The following is a 21,304-nucleotide window of genomic DNA, read 5'->3' on the forward strand; positions in this document are numbered from 1 at the left end:
ATTGCCAAAATTGTCTTATCTTTAATCTTTTACCTTTTTTTCATCTAGGAGGCCCTTTCGGTGGTCAGTGAGGACCACACCCTCTTCTCCCCGCTTCTGATGAAGACAGAGATGCCCGATGAATACTCAATCAGATATAAGGAACGTGGGAACCTTCAGGAGTCTGCGTGGGGGCCCAGCCGTGATCGCCATTTCAACGTGAAACAGGAGATTGAAGTACAAGCCAGGATTCGGTGAGGAGTCTTACTGGGTGGAAAGTCTAGAGAAATATACCAATGTAGAAGTTTTGTACCAGGTCTAAGGTGCGTCACATAAAATATGGAATGGGGAATGCTCCTCCGCCATCTTCAAAACCACAAATTACAAAGATAATGCCCACCAGTCAAGGAGGCGAAGTCTACGCTCTGCTGGTGGTGCCTTGACCTGGTCCTAAGACTTAGTGCACACAAAGAGGTTGTATCTCAATTCATGGCTGGCCATATCTTCTTTTAACAGTGAAGGAAACCGTCTCACACCTTGGACTTGTTTTAAGGCTGAGACTTGTGACGGATCCTAACGCTCTAGTGGTGACGTTCCCAATCTGGACAGGTGGCGGGGGAGATGAGGATATAATCTGCACTGCAGGAAGTCAGGTTATCTCGCTGTAGACTTGACAGAGATCACCAAAAGGAAAAAGTTTACTCATGAAACAGCGCCCCTAGTGGTTAATGTATCACATAGTACACCATCAATAATCGTATCACTGGGACCAAGATTCAGCTGCGTAGAAACCCTGAATATACTCTTTACATTGCTCTATCTCCCTATATTATAAAAATGAATTTCTGTCTGTCTGTCTGTCTGTCTGTGCTCTAATGCGAACCAAACGACTGAACCGATCTTCACCAAATTTGGTACAGAGATACTTCAGATATCCGGGAAGGTTTAAGATGAGACTCCAACTCGCTCGGATGTACCGTTGCTGAGATACAGCATTTCAAACACAGTGCCCCCCCCCCTTAGCCAATACAAACCTGCAAGACTTTCACTCATATTCCAACTGCAATACACACGGTCACTCCACATGCACAATACAACACTGATATCCAAACTGAGATACACGCATCAGAGGATTAGATACACAGATCAGCACACAGTATCACACACCAGAGGATTAGATACACGGGTCTGCACACAGTCCCACAAACCAGAGAATTAAATACGCGCATCTCCACACAGTTCCACACACTGAAGGATTTGATACGTACATCTGCACACGGTTCCACATACCGAAGGATTAGATACAGGCGTCTACACACAGTTCCACACTCCAGAGGATTAGATACGCACATCTGCACACATTTGTACACGCCATAGGATTAGATACACGCATCTGCACAGAGTACCACATGCCTTAGGATTAGATACACGCGTCTACACACAGTTCCACACTCCAGAGGATTAGATACGCGCGTCTGCACACAGTTATACACGCCATAGGATTAGATACACGCCTCTTCACACAGTACCACATGCAGTAGGATTAGATACGTGCGTCTACACACAGTTCCACACGCCGAAGGATTAGATACGCGCCTCTTCACACAATACCACACAGGGAAAGATTAGATACGTGTGTGCACACAGTACCACACTTTGGAGGATTAGATACATGCCTCTGCACACAGTACCACAAGCCAGAGAATTAGATACGCGTCTCAGCACACAGTAACACATGGGGGAGGATTAGATACGCACGTCTGCACACAGTACCACATGCCGGGGGATTATATACATGCTTCTACACACAGTTCCACACACTGTAGGATTAGATACGCACCTCTTCACACAATACCACACAGGGGAGGATTAGATACACGTGTCTTCACACAGTTGTACACGCCATAGGATTAGATACACGTGTCTGCACACAGTACCACATGCCGTAGGATTAGATACGCGCGTCTACACACAGTACCACATGGGGAGGATTAGATACGCACGTCTGCACACATTACCACATGCCGGGGGATTAGATGCATGCTTCTACACACAGTTCTACACACTGTAGGATTAGATACGCACCTCTTCACACAATACCACACAGGGGAGGATTAGATACACGTGTCTTCACACAGTTGTACACGCCATAGGATTAGATACACGCGTCTGCACACAGTACCACATGCCGTAGGATTAGATATGCGCATCTACACACAGTACCACATGGGGAGGATTAGATACGCGCGTCTGCACACAGTACCACATGCCGTAGAATTAGATACGCGCTTCTACACACAGTTCCACACTCCAGAGGATTAGATACGTGCGTCTGCACACAGTTGTACACGCCATAGAATTAGATACACGCGTCTGCATACAGTACCACATGCAGTAGGATTAGATACGCGACTCTTCACACAGTACCACACAGGGAAGGATTAGATACGTGTGTGCACACAGTATCACACTTTGGAGGATTAGATACATGCCTCTGCACACAGTACCACAAGCCAGAGAATTAGATATGCGTCTCAGCACACAGTATCACACGGGGGAGGATTAGATACGCGCCTCTTCACACAATACCACACAGGGGAGGATTAGATACGTGCATCTGAACACTGTACCACACGGGAGGATTAGATACAGGCCTCTGCATACAGTACCACATGCCAGAGAATTAGATACGCGTCTCAGCACACAGTTCCACATGGGGGAGGATTAGACATGCGCATCTACACAGTACCACACGCCAGAGTCATTAGATACGCGCGTCTGCACACAGTTTCACTTACTGGAGGATTAGATACGCGCCTCTTCACACAATATCACATGGGGAGGATTAGATATGTGCATCTGCACAAAGTACCACACCAACAAGAATTAGACACTTTCATCTAAACACAGTACTACACGGGGAAGGATTAGATACAGCTTTACTCCAGGTATCCATAACAACTGATCACAGGTTTTTCACTGACATCCAAAATGAGATACACATAATCACATGACGCTTATGGACATACACACAAACCACATACAAAATACATCAGTGCAAAATTGGACAATTCTTATGGGGCCAGTACACAAACATAAATTGTAATATACCCGTGCGAAGCCGGGTCCTCCCTCTAGTACTGTATACAAGGGCTGAACTGCAATACCGGACTCAACCCATAGATAAGTGCAGGAACGACCCATTCATCATATCAATATTGTTTTCTCTTGTGCTCTCGTGCAGACCCCCCCAACTCCCCCCAAATGGAGTTCAAGTAAGAGAAGTGAATAAACCAGAAGAAGACAGTGAGACTCCGCATACAAACTACCAGAACAACTACCCCGACACCACAAGTAACGGGACGGGATCACCAAGTGAAATTAACGGCAATGAGGAAAAGAGGGTGATCGTACCCGCAGGTAGGGGGCAGGGTGTAATGGAGAAGTATGTTATAGCATTATCATAGTCATCGCAACATATGTATTATAGTAGTTATATTCTTGTACATAGGAGCAGTATTATAGTAGTTATATTCTTGTACATAGGAGTAGTATTATAGTAGTTATATTCTTGTACATAGGAGTAGTATTATAGTAGTTATATTCTTGTACATAGGAGGTAGTATTATAGTAGTTATATTCTTGTACATAGGAGCAGTATTATAGTAGTTATATTCTTGTACATAGGAGCAGTATTATAGTAGTTATATTCTTGTACATAGGAGCAGTATTATAGTAGTTATATTCTTGTACATAGGAGCAGTATTATAGTAGTTATATTCTTGTACATAGGAGCAGTATTATAGTAGTTATTCTTGTACATAGGAATAGTATTATAGTAGTTATATTCTTGTACATAGGAGCAGTATTATAGTAGTTATATTCTTGTACATAGGAGTAGTATTATAGTAGATATATTCTTGTACATAGGAGCAGTATTATAGTAGTTATATTCTTGTACATAGGAGTAGTATTATAGTAGTTATATTCTTGTACATAGGAGCAGTATTATAGTAGTTATATTCTAGTACATAGGAGTAGTATTATAGTAGTTATATTCTTGTACATAGGAGTAGTATTATAGTAGTTATATCCTTGTACATAAGAGTAGTATTATAGTAGTTATATCCTTGTACATAGGAGTAGTATTATAGTAGTTATATTCTTGTACATAGGAGCAGTATTATAGTAGTTATATTCTAGTACATAGGAGTAGTATTATAGTAGTTATATTCTTGTACATAGGAGCAGTATTATAGTAGTTATATTCTAGTACATAGGAGTAGTATTATAGTAGTTATATTCTTGTACATAGGAGTAGTATTATAGTAGTTATATCCTTGTACATAAGAGTAGTATTATAGTAGTTATATCCTTGTACATAGGAGTAGTATTATAGTAGTTATATTCTTGTACATAGGAGCAGTATTATAGTAGTTATATTCTAGTACATAGGAGTAGTATTATAGTAGTTATATCCTTGTACATAGGAGTAGTATTATAGTAGTTATATTCTTGTACATAGGAGGCAGTATTATAGTAGTTATATTCTTGTACATAGGAGTAGTATTATAGTAGTTATATTCTTGTACATAGGAGCAGTATTATAGTAGTTATATTCTAGTACATAGGAGTAGTATTATAGTAGTTATATTCTTGTACATAGGGGGCAGTATTATAGTAGTTATATTCTTGTACATAGGAGCAGTATTATAGTAGTTATATTCTAGTACATAGGAGGCAGTATTATAGTAGTTATATTCTTGTACATAGGAGTAGTATCATAGTAGTTATATCCTTGTACATAAAAGTAGTATTATAGTAGTTATATCCTTGTACATAGGGGTAGTATTATAGTAGTTATATTCTTGTACATAGGAGCAGTATTATAGTAGTTATATTCTAGTACATAGGAGTAGTATTATAGTAGTTATATTCTTGTACATAGGAGCAGTATTATAGTAGTTATATTCTTGTACATAGGAGTAGTATTATAGTAGTTATATTCTTGTACATAGGAGGCAGTATTATAGTAGTTATATTCTTGTACATAGGAGTAGTATTATAGTAGTTATATTCTTGTACATAGGAGCAGTATTATAGTAGTTATATTCTAGTACATAGGAGTAGTATTATAGTAGTTATATTCTTGTACATAGGAGTAGTATTATAGTAGTTATATCCTTGTACATAAGAGTAGTATTATAGTAGTTATATCCTTGTACATAGGAGTAGTATTATAGTAGTTATATTCTTGTACATAGGAGCAGTATTATAGTAGTTATATTCTTGTACATAGGAGCAGTATTATAGTAGTTATATTCTAGTACATAGGAGGCAGTATTATAGTAGTTATATTCTTGTACATAGGAGTAGTATTATAGTAGTTATATTCTTGTACATAGGAGTAGTATTATAGTAGTTATATCCTTGTACATAAAAGTAGTATTATAGTAGTTATATCCTTGTACATAGGGGTAGTATTATAGTAGTTATATTCTTGTACATAGGAGCAGTATTATAGTAGTTATATTCTAGTACATAGGAGTAGTATTATAGTAGTTATATTCTTGTACATAGGAGTAGTATTATAGTAGTTATATTCTTGTACATAGGAGTAGTATTATAGTAGTTATATTCTTGTACATAGGAGTAGTATTATAGTAGTTATATCCTTGTACATAAGAGTAGTATTATAGTAGTTATATCCTTGTACATAGGAGTAGTATTATAGTAGTTATATTCTTGTACATAGGAGCAGTATTATAGTTGTTATATTCTAGTACATAGGAGTAGTATTATAGTAGTTATATTCTTGTACATAGGAGCAGTATTATAGTAGTTATATTCTTGTACATAGGAGGCAGTATTATAGTAGTTATATTCTTGTACATAGGAGTAGTATTATAGTAGTTATATTCTTGTACATAGGAGTAGTATTATAGTAGTTATATTCTTGTACATAGGAGCAGTATTATAGTAGTTATATTCTAGTACATAGGAGTAGTATTATAGTAGTTATATTCTTGTACATAGGGGGCAGTATTATAGTAGTTATATTCTTGTACATAGGAGCAGTATTATAGTAGTTATATTCTAGTACATAGGAGGCAGTATTATAGTAGTTATATTCTTGTACATAGGAGTAGTATTATAGTAGTTATATTCTTGTACATATTCTTGTACATAGGAGCAGTATTATAGTAGTTATATTCTAGTACATAGGAGTAGTATTATAGTAGTTATATTCTTGTACATAGGAGCAGTATTATAATAGTTATACTCTATTTGTGGCGTACGTGCAGAAACGGCTTCTTTCTCATCACTCTCCCATACAGCTTCTATTTGTGCAAAGTGCGCTGTATAGTTGACCGATGCACAGTGACACCATCTGCAGCAAGATGATGCTGCAGCTCTTTGGAGGTGTCTGTGGATTGTCCTTGACTGTTCTCACCATTCTTCTTCTCTGCCTTTCTGATATTTTTCTTGGCCTGCCACTTCTGGGCTTAACAAGAACTGTCCCTGTGGTCTTCCATTTCCTTACTATGTTCCTCACAGTGGAAACTGACAGGTTAAATCTCTGAGACAACGTTTTGTATTCTTCCCCTGAACAACTATGTTGAACAATCTTTGTTTTCAGATCATTTGAGAGCGGGCTGTCCATGTTCGGCGACCATCAAACTTAACTGAACTTGAATTGTTTTGTAGAAAGAAATGGTCCAAAATACCTTCATCCAGGATCCAGGAACTGATTAAAAGCTACAGGAAGCGACTAGAGGCTGTTATCTTTGCAAAAGGAGGATGTACTAAATATTAATGTCACTTTTCTGTTGAGGTGCCCATACTTTTGCACCAGTCAAATTTTGGTTTAATGCATATTGCGCATTTTCTGTTAGTACAATAAACCTCATTTCAATCCTGAAATATTACTGTGTCCATCAGTTATTAGATATATCAAACTGAAATGGCTGTTGCAAATACCAAAATATTTAGAACTAAAAATGATTAAGATTAATAGGGGTGCCCAAACTTTTTCATAGGACTGTATGTACAAGAATATAACTACTATAATACTACTCCTATGTACAAGAATATAACTACTATAATACTACTCTTATGTACAAGAATATAACTACTATAATACTACTCCTATGTACTAGAATATAACTATTATAATACTGCTCCTATGTACAAGAATATAACTACTATAATACTACTCCTATGTACAAGAATATAACTACTATAATATTGCTCCTATGTACAAGAATATAACTACTATAATACTGCTCCTATGTACAAGAATATAACTACTATAATACTACTCCTATGTACAAGAATATAACTACTATAATATTGCTCCTATGTACAAGAATATAACTACTATAATACTGCTCCTATGTACAAGAATATAACTACTATAATACTACTCCTATGTACAAGAATATAACTACTATAATACTGCCTCCTATGTACTAGAATATAACTACTATAATACTGCTCCTATGTACAAGAATATAACTACTATAATACTGCTCCTATGTACAAGAATATAACTACTATAATACTACTCCTATGTACAAGAATATAACTACTATAATACTACTCCTATGTACAAGAATATAACTACTATAATACTACTCCTATGTACTAGAATATAACTACTATAATACTACTCCTATGTACAAGGATATAACTACTATAATACTACTCTTATGTACAAGGATATAACTACTATAATACTACTCCTATGTACAAGAATATAACTACTATAATACTACTCCTATGTACAAGAATATAACTACTATAATACTGCCTCCCATGTACAAGAATATAACTACTATAATACTGCTCCTATGTACAAGAATATAACTACTATAATACTACTCCTATGTACAAGAATATAACTACTATAATACTACTCCTATGTACAAGGATATAACTACTATAATACTACTCTTATGTACAAGGATATAACTACTATAATACTACTCCTATGTACAAGAATATAACTACTATAATACTACTCCTATGTACAAGAATATAACTACTATAATATTACTCCTATGTACAAGAATATAACTACTATAATACTGCTCCTATGTACAAGAATATAACTACTATAATACTACTCCTATGTACAAGAATATAACTACTATAATACTGCTCCTATGTATAAGAATATAACTACTATAATACTGCCCCCTATACACAAGAATATAACTACTATAATACTGCTCCTATGTACAAGAATATAACTACTATAATACTACTCCTATGTACTAGAATATAACTACTATAATACTGCCCCCTATGTACAAGAATATAACTACTATAATACTACTCCTATGTACAAGAATATAACTACTATAATACTGCTCCTATGTACAAGAATATAACTACTATAATACTACTCCTATGTACAAGGATATAACTACTATAATAATACTCTTATGTACAAGGATATAACTACTATAATACTACTCCTATGTACAAGAATATAACTACTATAATACTACTCCTATGTACAAGAATATAACTACTATAATACTACTCCTATGTACTAGAATATAACTACTATAATACTACTCCTATGTACAAGGATATAACTACTATAATACTACTCTTATGTACAAGGATATAACTACTATAATACTGCCTCCCATGTACAAGAATATAACTACTATAATACTGCTCCTATGTACAAGAATATAACTACTATAATACTACTCCTATGTACAAGAATATAACTACTATAATACTACTCCTATGTACAAGGATATAACTACTATAATACTACTCTTATGTACAAGGATATAACTGCTATAATACTACTCCTATGTACAAGAATATAACTACTATAATACTACTCCTATGTACAAGAATATAACTACTATAATACTACTCCTATGTACAAGAATATAACTACTATAATACTGCTCCTATGTACAAGAATATAACTACTATAATACTACTCCTATGTACAAGAATATAACTACTATAATACTGCTCCTATGTATAAGAATATAACTACTATAATACTGCCCCCTATACACAAGAATATAACTACTATAATACTGCTCCTATGTACAAGAATATAACTACTATAATACTACTCCTATGTACAAGGATATAACTACTATAATACTACTCTTATGTACAAGGATGTAACTACTATAATACTACTCCTATGTACAAGAATATAACTACTATAATACTACTCCTATGTACAAGAATATAACTACTATAATACTACTCCTATGTACTAGAATATAACTACTATAATACTACTCCTATGTACAAGGATATAACTACTATAATACTACTCTTATGTACAAGGATATAACTACTATAATACTACTCCTATGTACAAGAATATAACTACTATAATACTACTCCTATGTACAAGAATATAACTACTATAATACTGCCTCCCATGTACAAGAATATAACTACTATAATACTGCTCCTATGTACAAGAATATAACTACTATAATACTACTCCTATGTACAAGAATATAACTACTATAATACTACTCCTATGTACAAGGATATAACTACTATAATACTACTCTTATGTACAAGGATATAACTACTATAATACTACTCCTATGTACAAGAATATAACTACTATAATACTACTCCTATGTACAAGAATATAACTACTATAATATTACTCCTATGTACAAGAATATAACTACTATAATACTGCTCCTATGTACAAGAATATAACTACTATAATACTACTCCTATGTACAAGAATATAACTACTATAATACTGCTCCTATGTATAAGAATATAACTACTATAATACTGCCCCCTATACACAAGAATATAACTACTATAATACTGCTCCTATGTACAAGAATATAACTACTATAATACTACTCCTATGTACTAGAATATAACTACTATAATACTGCCCCCTATGTACAAGAATATAACTACTATAATACTACTCCTATGTACAAGAATATAACTACTATAATACTGCTCCTATGTACAAGAATATAACTACTATAATACTACTCCTATGTACAAGGATATAACTACTATAATACTACTCTTATGTACAAGGATATAACTACTATAATACTACTCCTATGTACAAGAATATAACTACTATAATACTACTCCTATGTACTAGAATATAACTACTATAATACTGCCCCCTATGTACAAGAATATAACTACTATAATACTACTCCTATGTACAAGAATATAACTACTATAATACTGCTCCTATGTACAAGAATATAACTACTATAATACTACTCCTATGTACAAGGATATAACTACTATAATACTACTCTTATGTACAAGGATATAACTACTATAATACTACTCCTATGTACAAGAATATAACTACTATAATACTACTCCTATGTACAAGAATATAACTACTATAATACTACTCCTATGTACTAGAATATAACTACTATAATACTACTCCTATGTACAAGGATATAACTACTATAATACTACTCTTATGTACAAGGATATAACTACTATAATACTACTCCTATGTACAAGAATATAACTACTATAATACTACTCCTATGTACAAGAATATAACTACTATAATACTGCCTCCCATGTACAAGAATATAACTACTATAATACTGCTCCTATGTACAAGAATATAACTACTATAATACTACTCCTATGTACAAGAATATAACTACTATAATACTACTCCTATGTACAAGGATATAACTACTATAATACTACTCCTATATACAAGAATATAACTACTATAATACTGTTCCTATGTATAAGAATATAACTACTATAATACTGCCCCCTATACACAAGAATATAACTACTATAATACTGCTCCTATGTACAAGAATATAACTACTATAATACTACTCCTATGTACTAGAATATAACTACTATAATACTGCCCCCTATGTACAAGAATATAACTACTATAATACTACTCCTATGTACAAGAATATAACTACTATAATACTGCTCCTATGTACAAGAATATAACTACTATAATACTACTCCTATGTACAAGGATATAACTACTATAATACTACTCTTATGTACAAGGATATAACTACTATAATACTACTCCTATGTACAAGAATATAACTACTATAATACTACTCCTATGTACAAGAATATAACTACTATAATACTACTCCTATGTACTAGAATATAACTACTATAATACTACTCCTATGTACAAGGATATAACTACTATAATACTACTCTTATGTACAAGGATATAACTACTATAATACTACTCCTATGTACAAGAATATAACTACTATAATACTACTCCTATGTACAAGAATATAACTACTATAATACTGCCTCCCATGTACAAGAATATAACTACTATAATACTGCTCCTATGTACAAGAATATAACTACTATAATACTACTCCTATGTACAAGAATATAACTACTATAATACTACTCCTATGTACAAGGATATAACTACTATAATACTACTCCTATGTACAAGGATATAACTACTATAATACTACTCTTATGTACAAGGATATAACTACTATAATACTACTCCTATGTACAAGAATATAACTACTATAATACTACTCCTATGTACAAGAATATAACTACTATAATATTACTCCTATGTACAAGAATATAACTACTATAATACTGCTCCTATGTACAAGAATATAACTACTATAATACTACTCCTATGTACAAGAATATAACTACTATAATACTGCTCCTATGTATAAGAATATAACTACTATAATACTGCCCCCTATACACAAGAATATAACTACTATAATACTGCTCCTATGTACAAGAATATAACTACTATAATACTACTCCTATGTACTAGAATATAACTACTATAATACTGCCCCCTATGTACAAGAATATAACTACTATAATACTACTCCTATGTACAAGAATATAACTACTATAATACTGCTCCTATGTACAAGAATATAACTACTATAATACTACTCCTATGTACAAGGATATAACTACTATAATACTACTCTTATGTACAAGGATATAACTACTATAATACTACTCCTATGTACAAGAATATAACTACTATAATACTACTCCTATGTACAAGAATATAACTACTATAATACTACTCCTATGTACTAGAATATAACTACTATAATACTACTCCTATGTACAAGGATATAACTACTATAATACTACTCTTATGTACAAGGATATAACTACTATAATACTACTCCTATGTACAAGAATATAACTACTATAATACTACTCCTATGTACAAGAATATAACTACTATAATACTGCCTCCCATGTACAAGAATATAACTACTATAATACTGCTCCTATGTACAAGAATATAACTACTATAATACTACTCCTATGTACAAGGATATAACTACTATAATACTACTCCTATGTACAAGGATATAACTACTATAATACTACTCCTATGTACAAGAATATAACTACTATAATACTACTCCTATGTACAAGAATATAACTACTATAATACTACTCCTATGTACAAGAATATAACTACTATAATACTGCTCCTATGTACAAGAATATAACTACTATAATACTACTCCTATGTACAAGAATATAACTACTATAATACTGCTCCTATGTACAAGAATATAACTACTATAATACTACTCTTATGTACAAGGATATAACTACTTGTTTTGTAGAAAGAAATGGTCCAAAATACCTTCATCCAGGATCCAGGAACTGATTAAAAGCTACAGGAAGCGACTAGAGGCTGTTATCTTTGCAAAAGGAGGATGTACTAAATTTTAATGTCACTTTTCTGTTGAGGTGCCCATATTTTTGCACCGGTCAAATTTTGGTTTAATGCATATTGCGCATTTTCTGTTAGTACAATAAACCTCATTTCAATCCTGAAATATTACTGTGTCCATCAGTTATTAGATATATCAAACTGAAATGGCTGTTGCAAACACCAAAATATTTAGAACTAAAAATGATTAAGATTAATAGGGGTGCCCAAACTTTTTCATAGGACTGTAGGAGCAGTATTATAGTAGTCATATTCTTGTACATAGGAGCAGTATTATAGTAGTTATATTCTTGTACATAGGAGCAGTATTATAGTAGTTATATTCTTGTACATAGGAGCAGTATTATAGTAGTTATATTCTTGTACATAGGAGCAGTATTATAGTAGTTATATTCTTGTACATAGGAGGTAGTATTATAGTAGTTATATTCTTGTACATAGGAGCAGTATTATAGTAGATATATTCCGATACATAGGAGCACTATTATATTAATTATATTCTATAGTTTACGGTAATAAGATTATCTTTCTGACTACAGACCCATTGACTTGGACGCAGGAACATGTAGCTCAGTGGTTGGATTGGGCGGTGAAGGAATATGGACTCTGTGATGTGAACACCTTATTGATGCAAGGAGTAGATGGGAAAGAACTGTGCAGGATGACACGGGAGGACTTCTTACGAATGGCATCATCTTACAGTTCTGAATTGCTGATCTCACACCTATCATATCTCCGGCAAAGTATGTACCCCAGATATATTTCATCAGTCAGTACAATACAGGTGGACATTAATTCTCGCAACGCATTTTCTTCCTCTCCTGATCCATATTGTCTTATTAATTCTCACAGATAGCCCGGCGTTCACATATACTGTGGTCCCTGCTGCACCAGCTCATCCGGTGACCCCAAGGAACCCAGTGAAGTCAGGTAAGTGGGGCAGTCAGAGGGAAATGTCATGTTATTGCCTCCATGGTGCTTGACTAAGGTCATACCTCCCAACCGTCCCGATTTCCGCGGGACAGTCACGATTTGGGTGACATGTCCCGCGGTCCCGGTTGGAGGGAGGTATGTCCCGATTTCAACTCAGATCTGCGTCCAGAGGACGCAGATCTGAGTTGAACACACATGCGGCTGAAGGAAGGAGCTGACACAGGTCAGCTCCTCGCTTCGCCGCTGCCCGCCTCTCTCCCTGACACATGCGGCTGAAGCTGCTTGCGTGCTCGCTTCGCCGCTGCGTCTCTCTCTCGCTGACACATGCGGCTGAAGCGAGGAGCTGACCTGTGTCAGCTCCTTCCTTCAGCCGCATGTGTCAGCGAGAGAGGCGGGCAGAGAGCGGCGAGGGAACGGAGGAGAAGGTAAGTTTAATGTGGAGGTGGAACGTGAATCTGGGGGCAGATGAAGGAGAGGACGGCATGACACTGGGGGCAGAGATGGAGAGGACATGAATCTGGGGGCAGAGATGGAGTGGACATGAAACTGGGGGCAGAGATGGGGGACATGAATCTGGGGGCAGAGATGCAGAGGACATGAATTTGGGGGCAGAGATGGAGGGACATGAATCTGGGGGCAGAGATGGAGGGACATGAATCTGGGGGCAGAGATGGAGGGACATGAATCTGGGGGCAGAGATGTGGGGACATGAATCTGGGGGCAGAGATGGAGAGGACATGAATCTGAGGGCAGAGATGGGGGACATGAATCTGGGGGCAGAGATGTGGGGACATGAATCTGAGGGCAGAGATGGGGGACATGAATCTGGGGGCAGAGATGGAGTGGACATGAAACTGGGGGCAGAGATGGAGAGGACATGAATCTGAGGGCAGAGATGGGGGACATGAATCTGGGGGCAGAGATGGAAGAGGGACATGAAACTGGGGGCAGATGAAGGGTGTATATGAAACTGGGGGAGAGGTAGAGGGGGGACATATAATTTACGGGTGACTGTAGGAGGATTATACTGTGTGCGGGCACATGAAAAATTAACGAGTGGGCGGAGTCAACACAAAAGTGGGCGGGGCTAAATTTGCTGCGGCGCGCTACGCACGCCACACATTTTGTCCCTCTTTCGGTTCTTCAAAAGTTGGGAGGTATGCTAAGGTTCCTGCACTATATTTGCAGAGCCGGCATATGACGATGCGCGGAGATCAAGCTGGAATTCAGTCGGCAATACAATCCACAGAGGTGAGATATTATACTGTACTACAACCCTCAACAGTCACCTAGCAATGACTGCCATTTTCCAAGAGGATGAGTAAAAGGTTGTCACAGCCCCGCCCCTTTTTAAAGTATCATTGAAATATTTTGACCAGTAATAGATCAATAACCGCCTGATAATCCAGAATCAATGGGAGGAAAGTGAGTGACCGGATTGGTGACATCCCCCGCCCTCCAAATAAACATTAAAAAGGGAGAAGACCTCAACAATGTTCTATATAACACCCCTCAAAGATTAACAGAAACAAGTGATTCTTATAAAATATTTTTTATATATTTTACTGTAGGTTCTCCACCCCAGACTCCAGCAATAGCCATACGCAACACACCAGGTGAGTCAATTGAAAAATTAGGGCTCGTTCCCACAATGTCACGCGGCACTCATTCTGACACATATACACGTGTCAGAGTCAGCGCTTCAAAGCAGAGTCCCATTGATTTCAATGTGTAGCGCGCATAAGATGGAACCCATTGAAGTCAATGGGATTCTGTTTTGAAGCGCTGACTCTGACACGTGTTTACGTGTCAGAATGAGTGCCGCGTTACATCGCGGGAACGAGCCCTTACAGAACTTTTCGCACATTTTCTACACGAAGAAAACCTAGTGTGTGTGTGAGAGAGAGCCTGAAATCTTTCCATTGCAGATCCATATCAGGTGCTGGGGCCAACAAGCAGCCGCCTGTCTAATCCAGGTGAGAGATCCATCCACACAGCTACGTTGTATTCATGTGCTGTGGTCATATTGCGTTAGTACTACCTCAATTTCGTAAAATTGTGGAAAAAAAAAATACAGCAACATGTAAATACACCCAAAATTTGAGGTGTGGGATTTAATTACAGTAGAAATCTATCTTAAAGGGCAACTCCAGACACAGTCGATATTTACATCCATGATACATATAATGTTAAGTAGTGAAACGAAGATGAAATTTTATCAGATAATTGTGGAAGAATACCTTTAATTTTACTCAGAAATTCAGTCCCATCATGTTAGAGACATTCTTGTCTTCTAATACTGGGAGGAGCTTGCTGGAATGCTCTTTGTCGCCCCCTGCTGAGTAATGCTACTTAAATCAGCTACTTATGGTGGATAAGAAGCAAAAAAGTTGAAGCTGCATTGTGGATGGGAGCAAATGCCGAAATGTTTGAGTCTCATGATATTATAAGCCAATCTAATGAATAAAATGCAGATTAAATGTGTACAAAATTCACTTGTTATACACTTCAGAGTAAAAAATGGTCAATAAAGATGGTTGAAACTCCCTGGATTTGGTTCGGAGGAATCAGGTCCCCAATTCATTTTGGGTTGAACACGTTCAGATAGAACCGGAAGAGAAATTATACTGTTGGGTCGTTTCATATCCCAGAGTATAACAGGTGGGGGCCTAGGGAAGGTGACAAAAATTAAAAACCTTTAGGGTCAGGATTTTGATGCAGAATCTGTGTCAAAATCCTGCTCAAAAAAACGCCTCCCATTGAAATCAAGCGAGCGGCCCTTTCTTCAGGCGGATTCCGCGACTGATTCAGCCGCTTACGTCCACCTCGTGACACTAGCCTCCAGACTAGGCCCATTCATCTGAGCCTAATCCGGAGTGGAAAGTCGCGATGGGATGCCGGTGCACCGTTAAAACTAGCCCTTATACTCTCACTAGAGATGAGCGAACACTGTTCGGATCAGCCGTTCCAAACAGCACGCTCCCATAGAAATGAATGGAAGCACCTGGCGCGGCAACCGGCCGTCGGCAAAGTGTACGTGCCAGGTGCTTCCATTCATTTGTATGGGAGCGTGCTGTTCGGAACGGCTGATCCGAACAGTGTTCGCACATCTCTAACCCTCACCTCCTTTAGGCCTTGTCATGGTGTCTGCCACTCTCACTTTGACTCCTGATGATGTCATAAGCCCGGGGTCAACACCACATGCGGTCACAGGCCTCTGCAGTGACCCCGGGTGCATGACATCATCAGGCGTAAAGCAAGAGTAAGAGCAAACCTCGCGAGGAGACCCAAAAGAGGTAACTATGAGTGTGAATGTTTTTTAATTGCTTTTCACCTTCCCTGGGCCTCCACTTATTATACTCTGAGCCGTGTTATGGCAGCCATTTTGAATCCCCAATTGTTCCGTTGTTAAAAAACAACAATTTGGGTCTAACCTAGCTCGTACTGAAGGGAACACCCAGGACGAATACCATTTTATCCTGAGGGCACGCACCTTGTAGAACTATTTTGGTACAAGAAATACGGGAACTAAAAAGCGGGAGGGGGCATAGATAACATTGCTCCATAGGCTGCCTAACCTCCGTAAGCCGGGGGTAAAGCTGTAAGGATTTAGTAATACCTCACAAGCTGCGGTGTTGACTCCATATTGTGTAAGTAAACACTGCCATGTTGTAATGCTCATTAAGGAGCACGGTCTCCCATTACCCTGGAGATTACTGACGGTTTCCTTAGGTCTCCAGTTTCCTAGCCCCCCTTCCCCACCATCGGTTACTTGTGGCTGCTCAGCTGGCAACCACTTTTCCATCTCGGACTCTAGAAAGCAGATTACACTTCTCGGCATGACGTCTGGCCCTTTAATTACTTGCGCTCAGACTACAAATGTGTCAATGTTTTCATTAGGCCGCTCCTCATAATCCGGCTTGTAAGTCATTAGCACTAATAACCTGATAATGACTTACTACCAGGCCAAGAATTTCAATATCAAACATGGCAGACTTAGAATTCTGTATTGTCACCCATAAGAACCAATCGCAACGCAGCTTTCTAGTCAAATACTGCCCTTGAAAAATGAAAGCTGCGCTGTGATTGGTTGTTATGGGTGACAAAGACGGGTGGTCGTAAATATATAAACCCCTGATGAGGAAGACGAGGGGGAAGGGGGCAGCCATTTTGACTTATTCTCCGATTAATGGTGGTCTCTGTACACACAAATATAAGGCATGACTGGTAGGGTTGAGCGATCGGGATCGGAAAAGATCGGATTTTTGGCGATCGAGTAAATTTCACGATCGCGATCGGAATTCCGACCCGATCTTTTCCAGCGGGATCGAGATCGGAGGTTATCTCAAGATCGGCTCAACCCTAAAAGTGACTTTTCTCATAGAGAAGCATTGACTAGGGTTGAGGATCGGGATCGGAAAAGATCGGATTCTGATCGGCGATCGAGCAAATTTCACGATCGCGATCAGGATTGAGATCGGCTGGAAAACGATCGGCGATCGGATTTTAAAATCGATCTTGAAATCTCAAGATCGGCTCAACCCTAATGACTGGTCATTCACCATTTTAGCAGCCTATGGGGGAATATCAATGTCTTTGGGGTCAGCGTCTTCTGGGCCCAAATTTTCTCAGAGATACTTTTGGGGCCCGCTCAGATTTCACGACTTCTACTGCTACACCCTCTATAGCTATGCTACTGATTGGAATCTTATGGCTAAGGCCCCACGTAGCGAGCCACAGCGAAAAAACGGGAAAAATCACAACAGAAACGCAACATGGTCTTTCCCAGCAGCGCTTTTCACAGAAAGTTCACAAAGTTTTCCTCTGCAGACTAAGGTCCCCGTTCACACGGGACACGGGAGCGCGTAGTTTGGTCCTGATTTTGAGTGCTGCTGGTAAAATTAGGGGCCTCGGCTTATATTCGGGTCGGCTTATACTCGAGTATATAAGTTTTCCCAGTTTTTTGTGGTAAAATTAGGGACCTCGGCTTATATTCAGGTAGGCTTATACTCGAGTATATAAGTTTTCCCAGTTTTTTGTAGTAAAATTAGGGGCCTCGGCTTATATTCGGGTCGGCTTATACTCGAGTATATAAGTTTTCCCAGTTTTTTGTAGTAAAATTAGGGGCCTCGGCTTATATTCGGGTCGGCTTATACTCGAGTATATAAGTTTTCCCAGTTTTTTGTAGTAAAATTAGGGGCCTCGGCTTATATTCGGGTCGGCTTATACTCGAGTATATAAGTTTTCCCAGTTTTTTGTGGTAAAATTAGGGACCTCGGCTTATATTCGGGTCGGCTTATACTCGAGTATATAAGTTTTCCCAGTTTTTTTTGTGGTAAAATTAGGGACCTCGGCTTATATTCGGGTCAGCTTATACTCGAGTATATAAGTTTTCCCAGTTTTTTGTAGTAAAATTAGGGGGCTCGGCTTATATTCGGGTCGGCTTATACTCGAGTATATAAGTTTTCCCAGTTTTTTGTAGTAAAATTAGGGGCCTCGGCTTATATTCGGGTCGGCTTATACTCGAGTATATACGTATAAACATACTTCTCAATAATAAAGCATGGGGCTATTCTAATACCCAACCAATACATCCCCATTGTTACCTCACCAATTTCTTTTCCTTGATTTTCTTAGGAAGCGGCCAGATCCAACTATGGCAATTCCTCCTCGAGCTCTTATCGGACAGCGAAAATTCCGGCTGCATCGCCTGGGAAGGATTGAACGGAGAATTCAAGATGACGGACCCAGATGAGGTGGCCCGGCGCTGGGGGGAACGCAAGAGCAAACCCAATATGAACTATGACAAGCTGAGCCGGGCCCTGCGCTACTACTATGACAAGAACATCATGAGCAAGGTGCACGGGAAGAGATACGCCTACAAGTTTGACTTCCAAGGAATCCAGGTGGTCCAGCAAAACCACAACAACGACCCCTCAGGCTGCAAATACCAGGATGGGAACTATTATACCCAGCAAGCAAAGTCAGCTGTGCCACTACCCCCTCACCCTAACCAGTCCCCCGCCCTGCCAGCCATCATTCCAGTGCAGTATATCAGCGCGCCTCCTGGTGGGGGTGGACTGTATCCAGGGCAGACAAGGCAACATGGCGGCCAACTGGGGTCGCACTCAGCAATTTACTACTGAGTCAATCATGACAATAGAGGACGAACTGCAAAACCGAGTACAAAAGGAGAACTCTTAAAGGGAGGCATATGGTGAATTTCTTAAAGAGCAAAATTATAAAAATGTCTTCCCTGGAGTGTATGATATGCTATTTACAACCAATATGGCTGCCATTACCTCCTCACCCAGCTTTCCCAGGTTCCAGACCCGGTAAATCTGGTCAACTACTGCATATTTCAACAGATTCAATGTTCCGAAGTCTGAAAAGCTGGGTGCCAACCTCCTATGACAACGGCCATATCCATCATTACCCAGCTTTCCCAGAAACAGATATAAATAGGCAACTGCTGAACAGAAACTGTAAGATGACTGAAGATGGCGACTTAAGGATTAAGTGACTGCGATGAGTAACGGGGTGTCACACCTCTCTCTGCTCTGTGAATCGTCTGTTGGTGTTTTTATGTTATTTGTATTTTTATTGTATTTTACCAATAAAAGGCATTAGGCTTGGACTTTCTTCTAGACCTGCGCCTCAAGACCTTGTTTTTACCGAGCCAAGAGCTGCGGGAGAACACGCGGTGGATGGTACTAATGCAAGTGAATGGCGCCTCAATGTGACCCTGAGGGTGCTGCAGAATTCGCAACACCCTAGTGGTCTCGGCGTGACTCACGTACATTACTTGTCATGGCTGAAGTCGCCCTGTAGCCCTAGCCTAAGGTTGTGCAGTCGCCTTAAATCAATCTATATAACACCCAGCTGATTCTATTGTTCCGTTATCTGCCATTAAATGCAAGAATAAGGCTGACGGACTTGGTTTCGGATGGAGTGACCAAGTACAGAAACGTCCCCGCGCCCCATGATCACTACAACGAGTGGTTTCTCTTATATAACTACAGCACAATTGCAACATCATCATTAAAAGTCATTTTTTTTGTCCCTAACACATAGGAATAGCCTTAAGAAAGGCTATTGTTCTCCTACCTTTAGATGTCTTCTCCGCGCCGCCGTTCCGTAGAATTCCCGTTTTTTGTTGGTATGCAAATGAGTTCTCTTGCAGCACTGGAGGCGGACCCCAGCGCTGAAGCAGCACTGGGGGTGTCCCCAATGCTGCGAGAGAACTCTCCAGCACCGCCTCCATCTTCTTCAGGAATGGGAATTCATTGCGTCTTCTTCTGGCGGTGGCTTCAAAATTCTAGGCCTTGGGTCTAGGGCAAAGTCGACTGTGCATGCCTGCCGGCCACAAGAAAATGGCCGCTTACAATACTGTGCAGGCAGCTATTTTCTAGTGGCCGGTGGGCATGCGCAGTCGGCTTTGCCCTAGGCCTGAGGCCTAGAAGTTTGAAGCCACCACCGGAAGAAGACACAAGGAGAGGGGGTTCCTGAAGAAAATGGAGGCGGCGCTGGAGAGTTCTCTCGCAGCATTGGGGACGCCCCCAGTGCTGTTTGATCGCTGGGGCCCGCCCCCAGTGCTGTGAAAGAACTCATTTGCATACCGAC

At 38.5% G+C, this 21,304-nt stretch overlaps 1 protein-coding gene across 5 annotated transcripts in view; it reads left to right on the top strand.

Moving 5' to 3' along the window:
* LOC142208992 (Friend leukemia integration 1 transcription factor-like) overlaps positions 1 to 20,313 on the top strand; it is a 39,715-nt gene extending 19,402 nt beyond the window's left edge. For 2 of the 5 annotated variants that reach the window (XM_075277913.1, XM_075277916.1), the window contains exons 2-9: positions 49 to 233; positions 3,224 to 3,399; positions 13,288 to 13,491; positions 13,601 to 13,678; positions 14,870 to 14,932; positions 15,253 to 15,297; positions 15,610 to 15,657; positions 19,319 to 20,313. In XM_075277913.1, the coding sequence (XP_075134014.1) occupies positions 49 to 233; positions 3,224 to 3,399; positions 13,288 to 13,491; positions 13,601 to 13,678; positions 14,870 to 14,932; positions 15,253 to 15,297; positions 15,610 to 15,657; positions 19,319 to 19,827 (1,308 nt within the window). In that variant the 3' untranslated portion in view covers positions 19,828 to 20,313. The remainder of the gene's footprint in view (positions 1 to 48; positions 234 to 3,223; positions 3,400 to 13,287; positions 13,492 to 13,600; positions 13,679 to 14,869; positions 14,933 to 15,252; positions 15,298 to 15,609; positions 15,658 to 19,318) is intronic. The other 3 variants (XM_075277914.1, XM_075277915.1, XM_075277917.1) reach the window with 3 other exon arrangements.
* The last annotated feature ends 991 nt before the right edge of the window (positions 20,314 to 21,304 follow it).

Source organism: Leptodactylus fuscus, chromosome 6, assembly GCF_031893055.1.
Source record: "Leptodactylus fuscus isolate aLepFus1 chromosome 6, aLepFus1.hap2, whole genome shotgun sequence".
Taxonomy (NCBI): Eukaryota; Metazoa; Chordata; class Amphibia; order Anura; family Leptodactylidae; genus Leptodactylus; species Leptodactylus fuscus.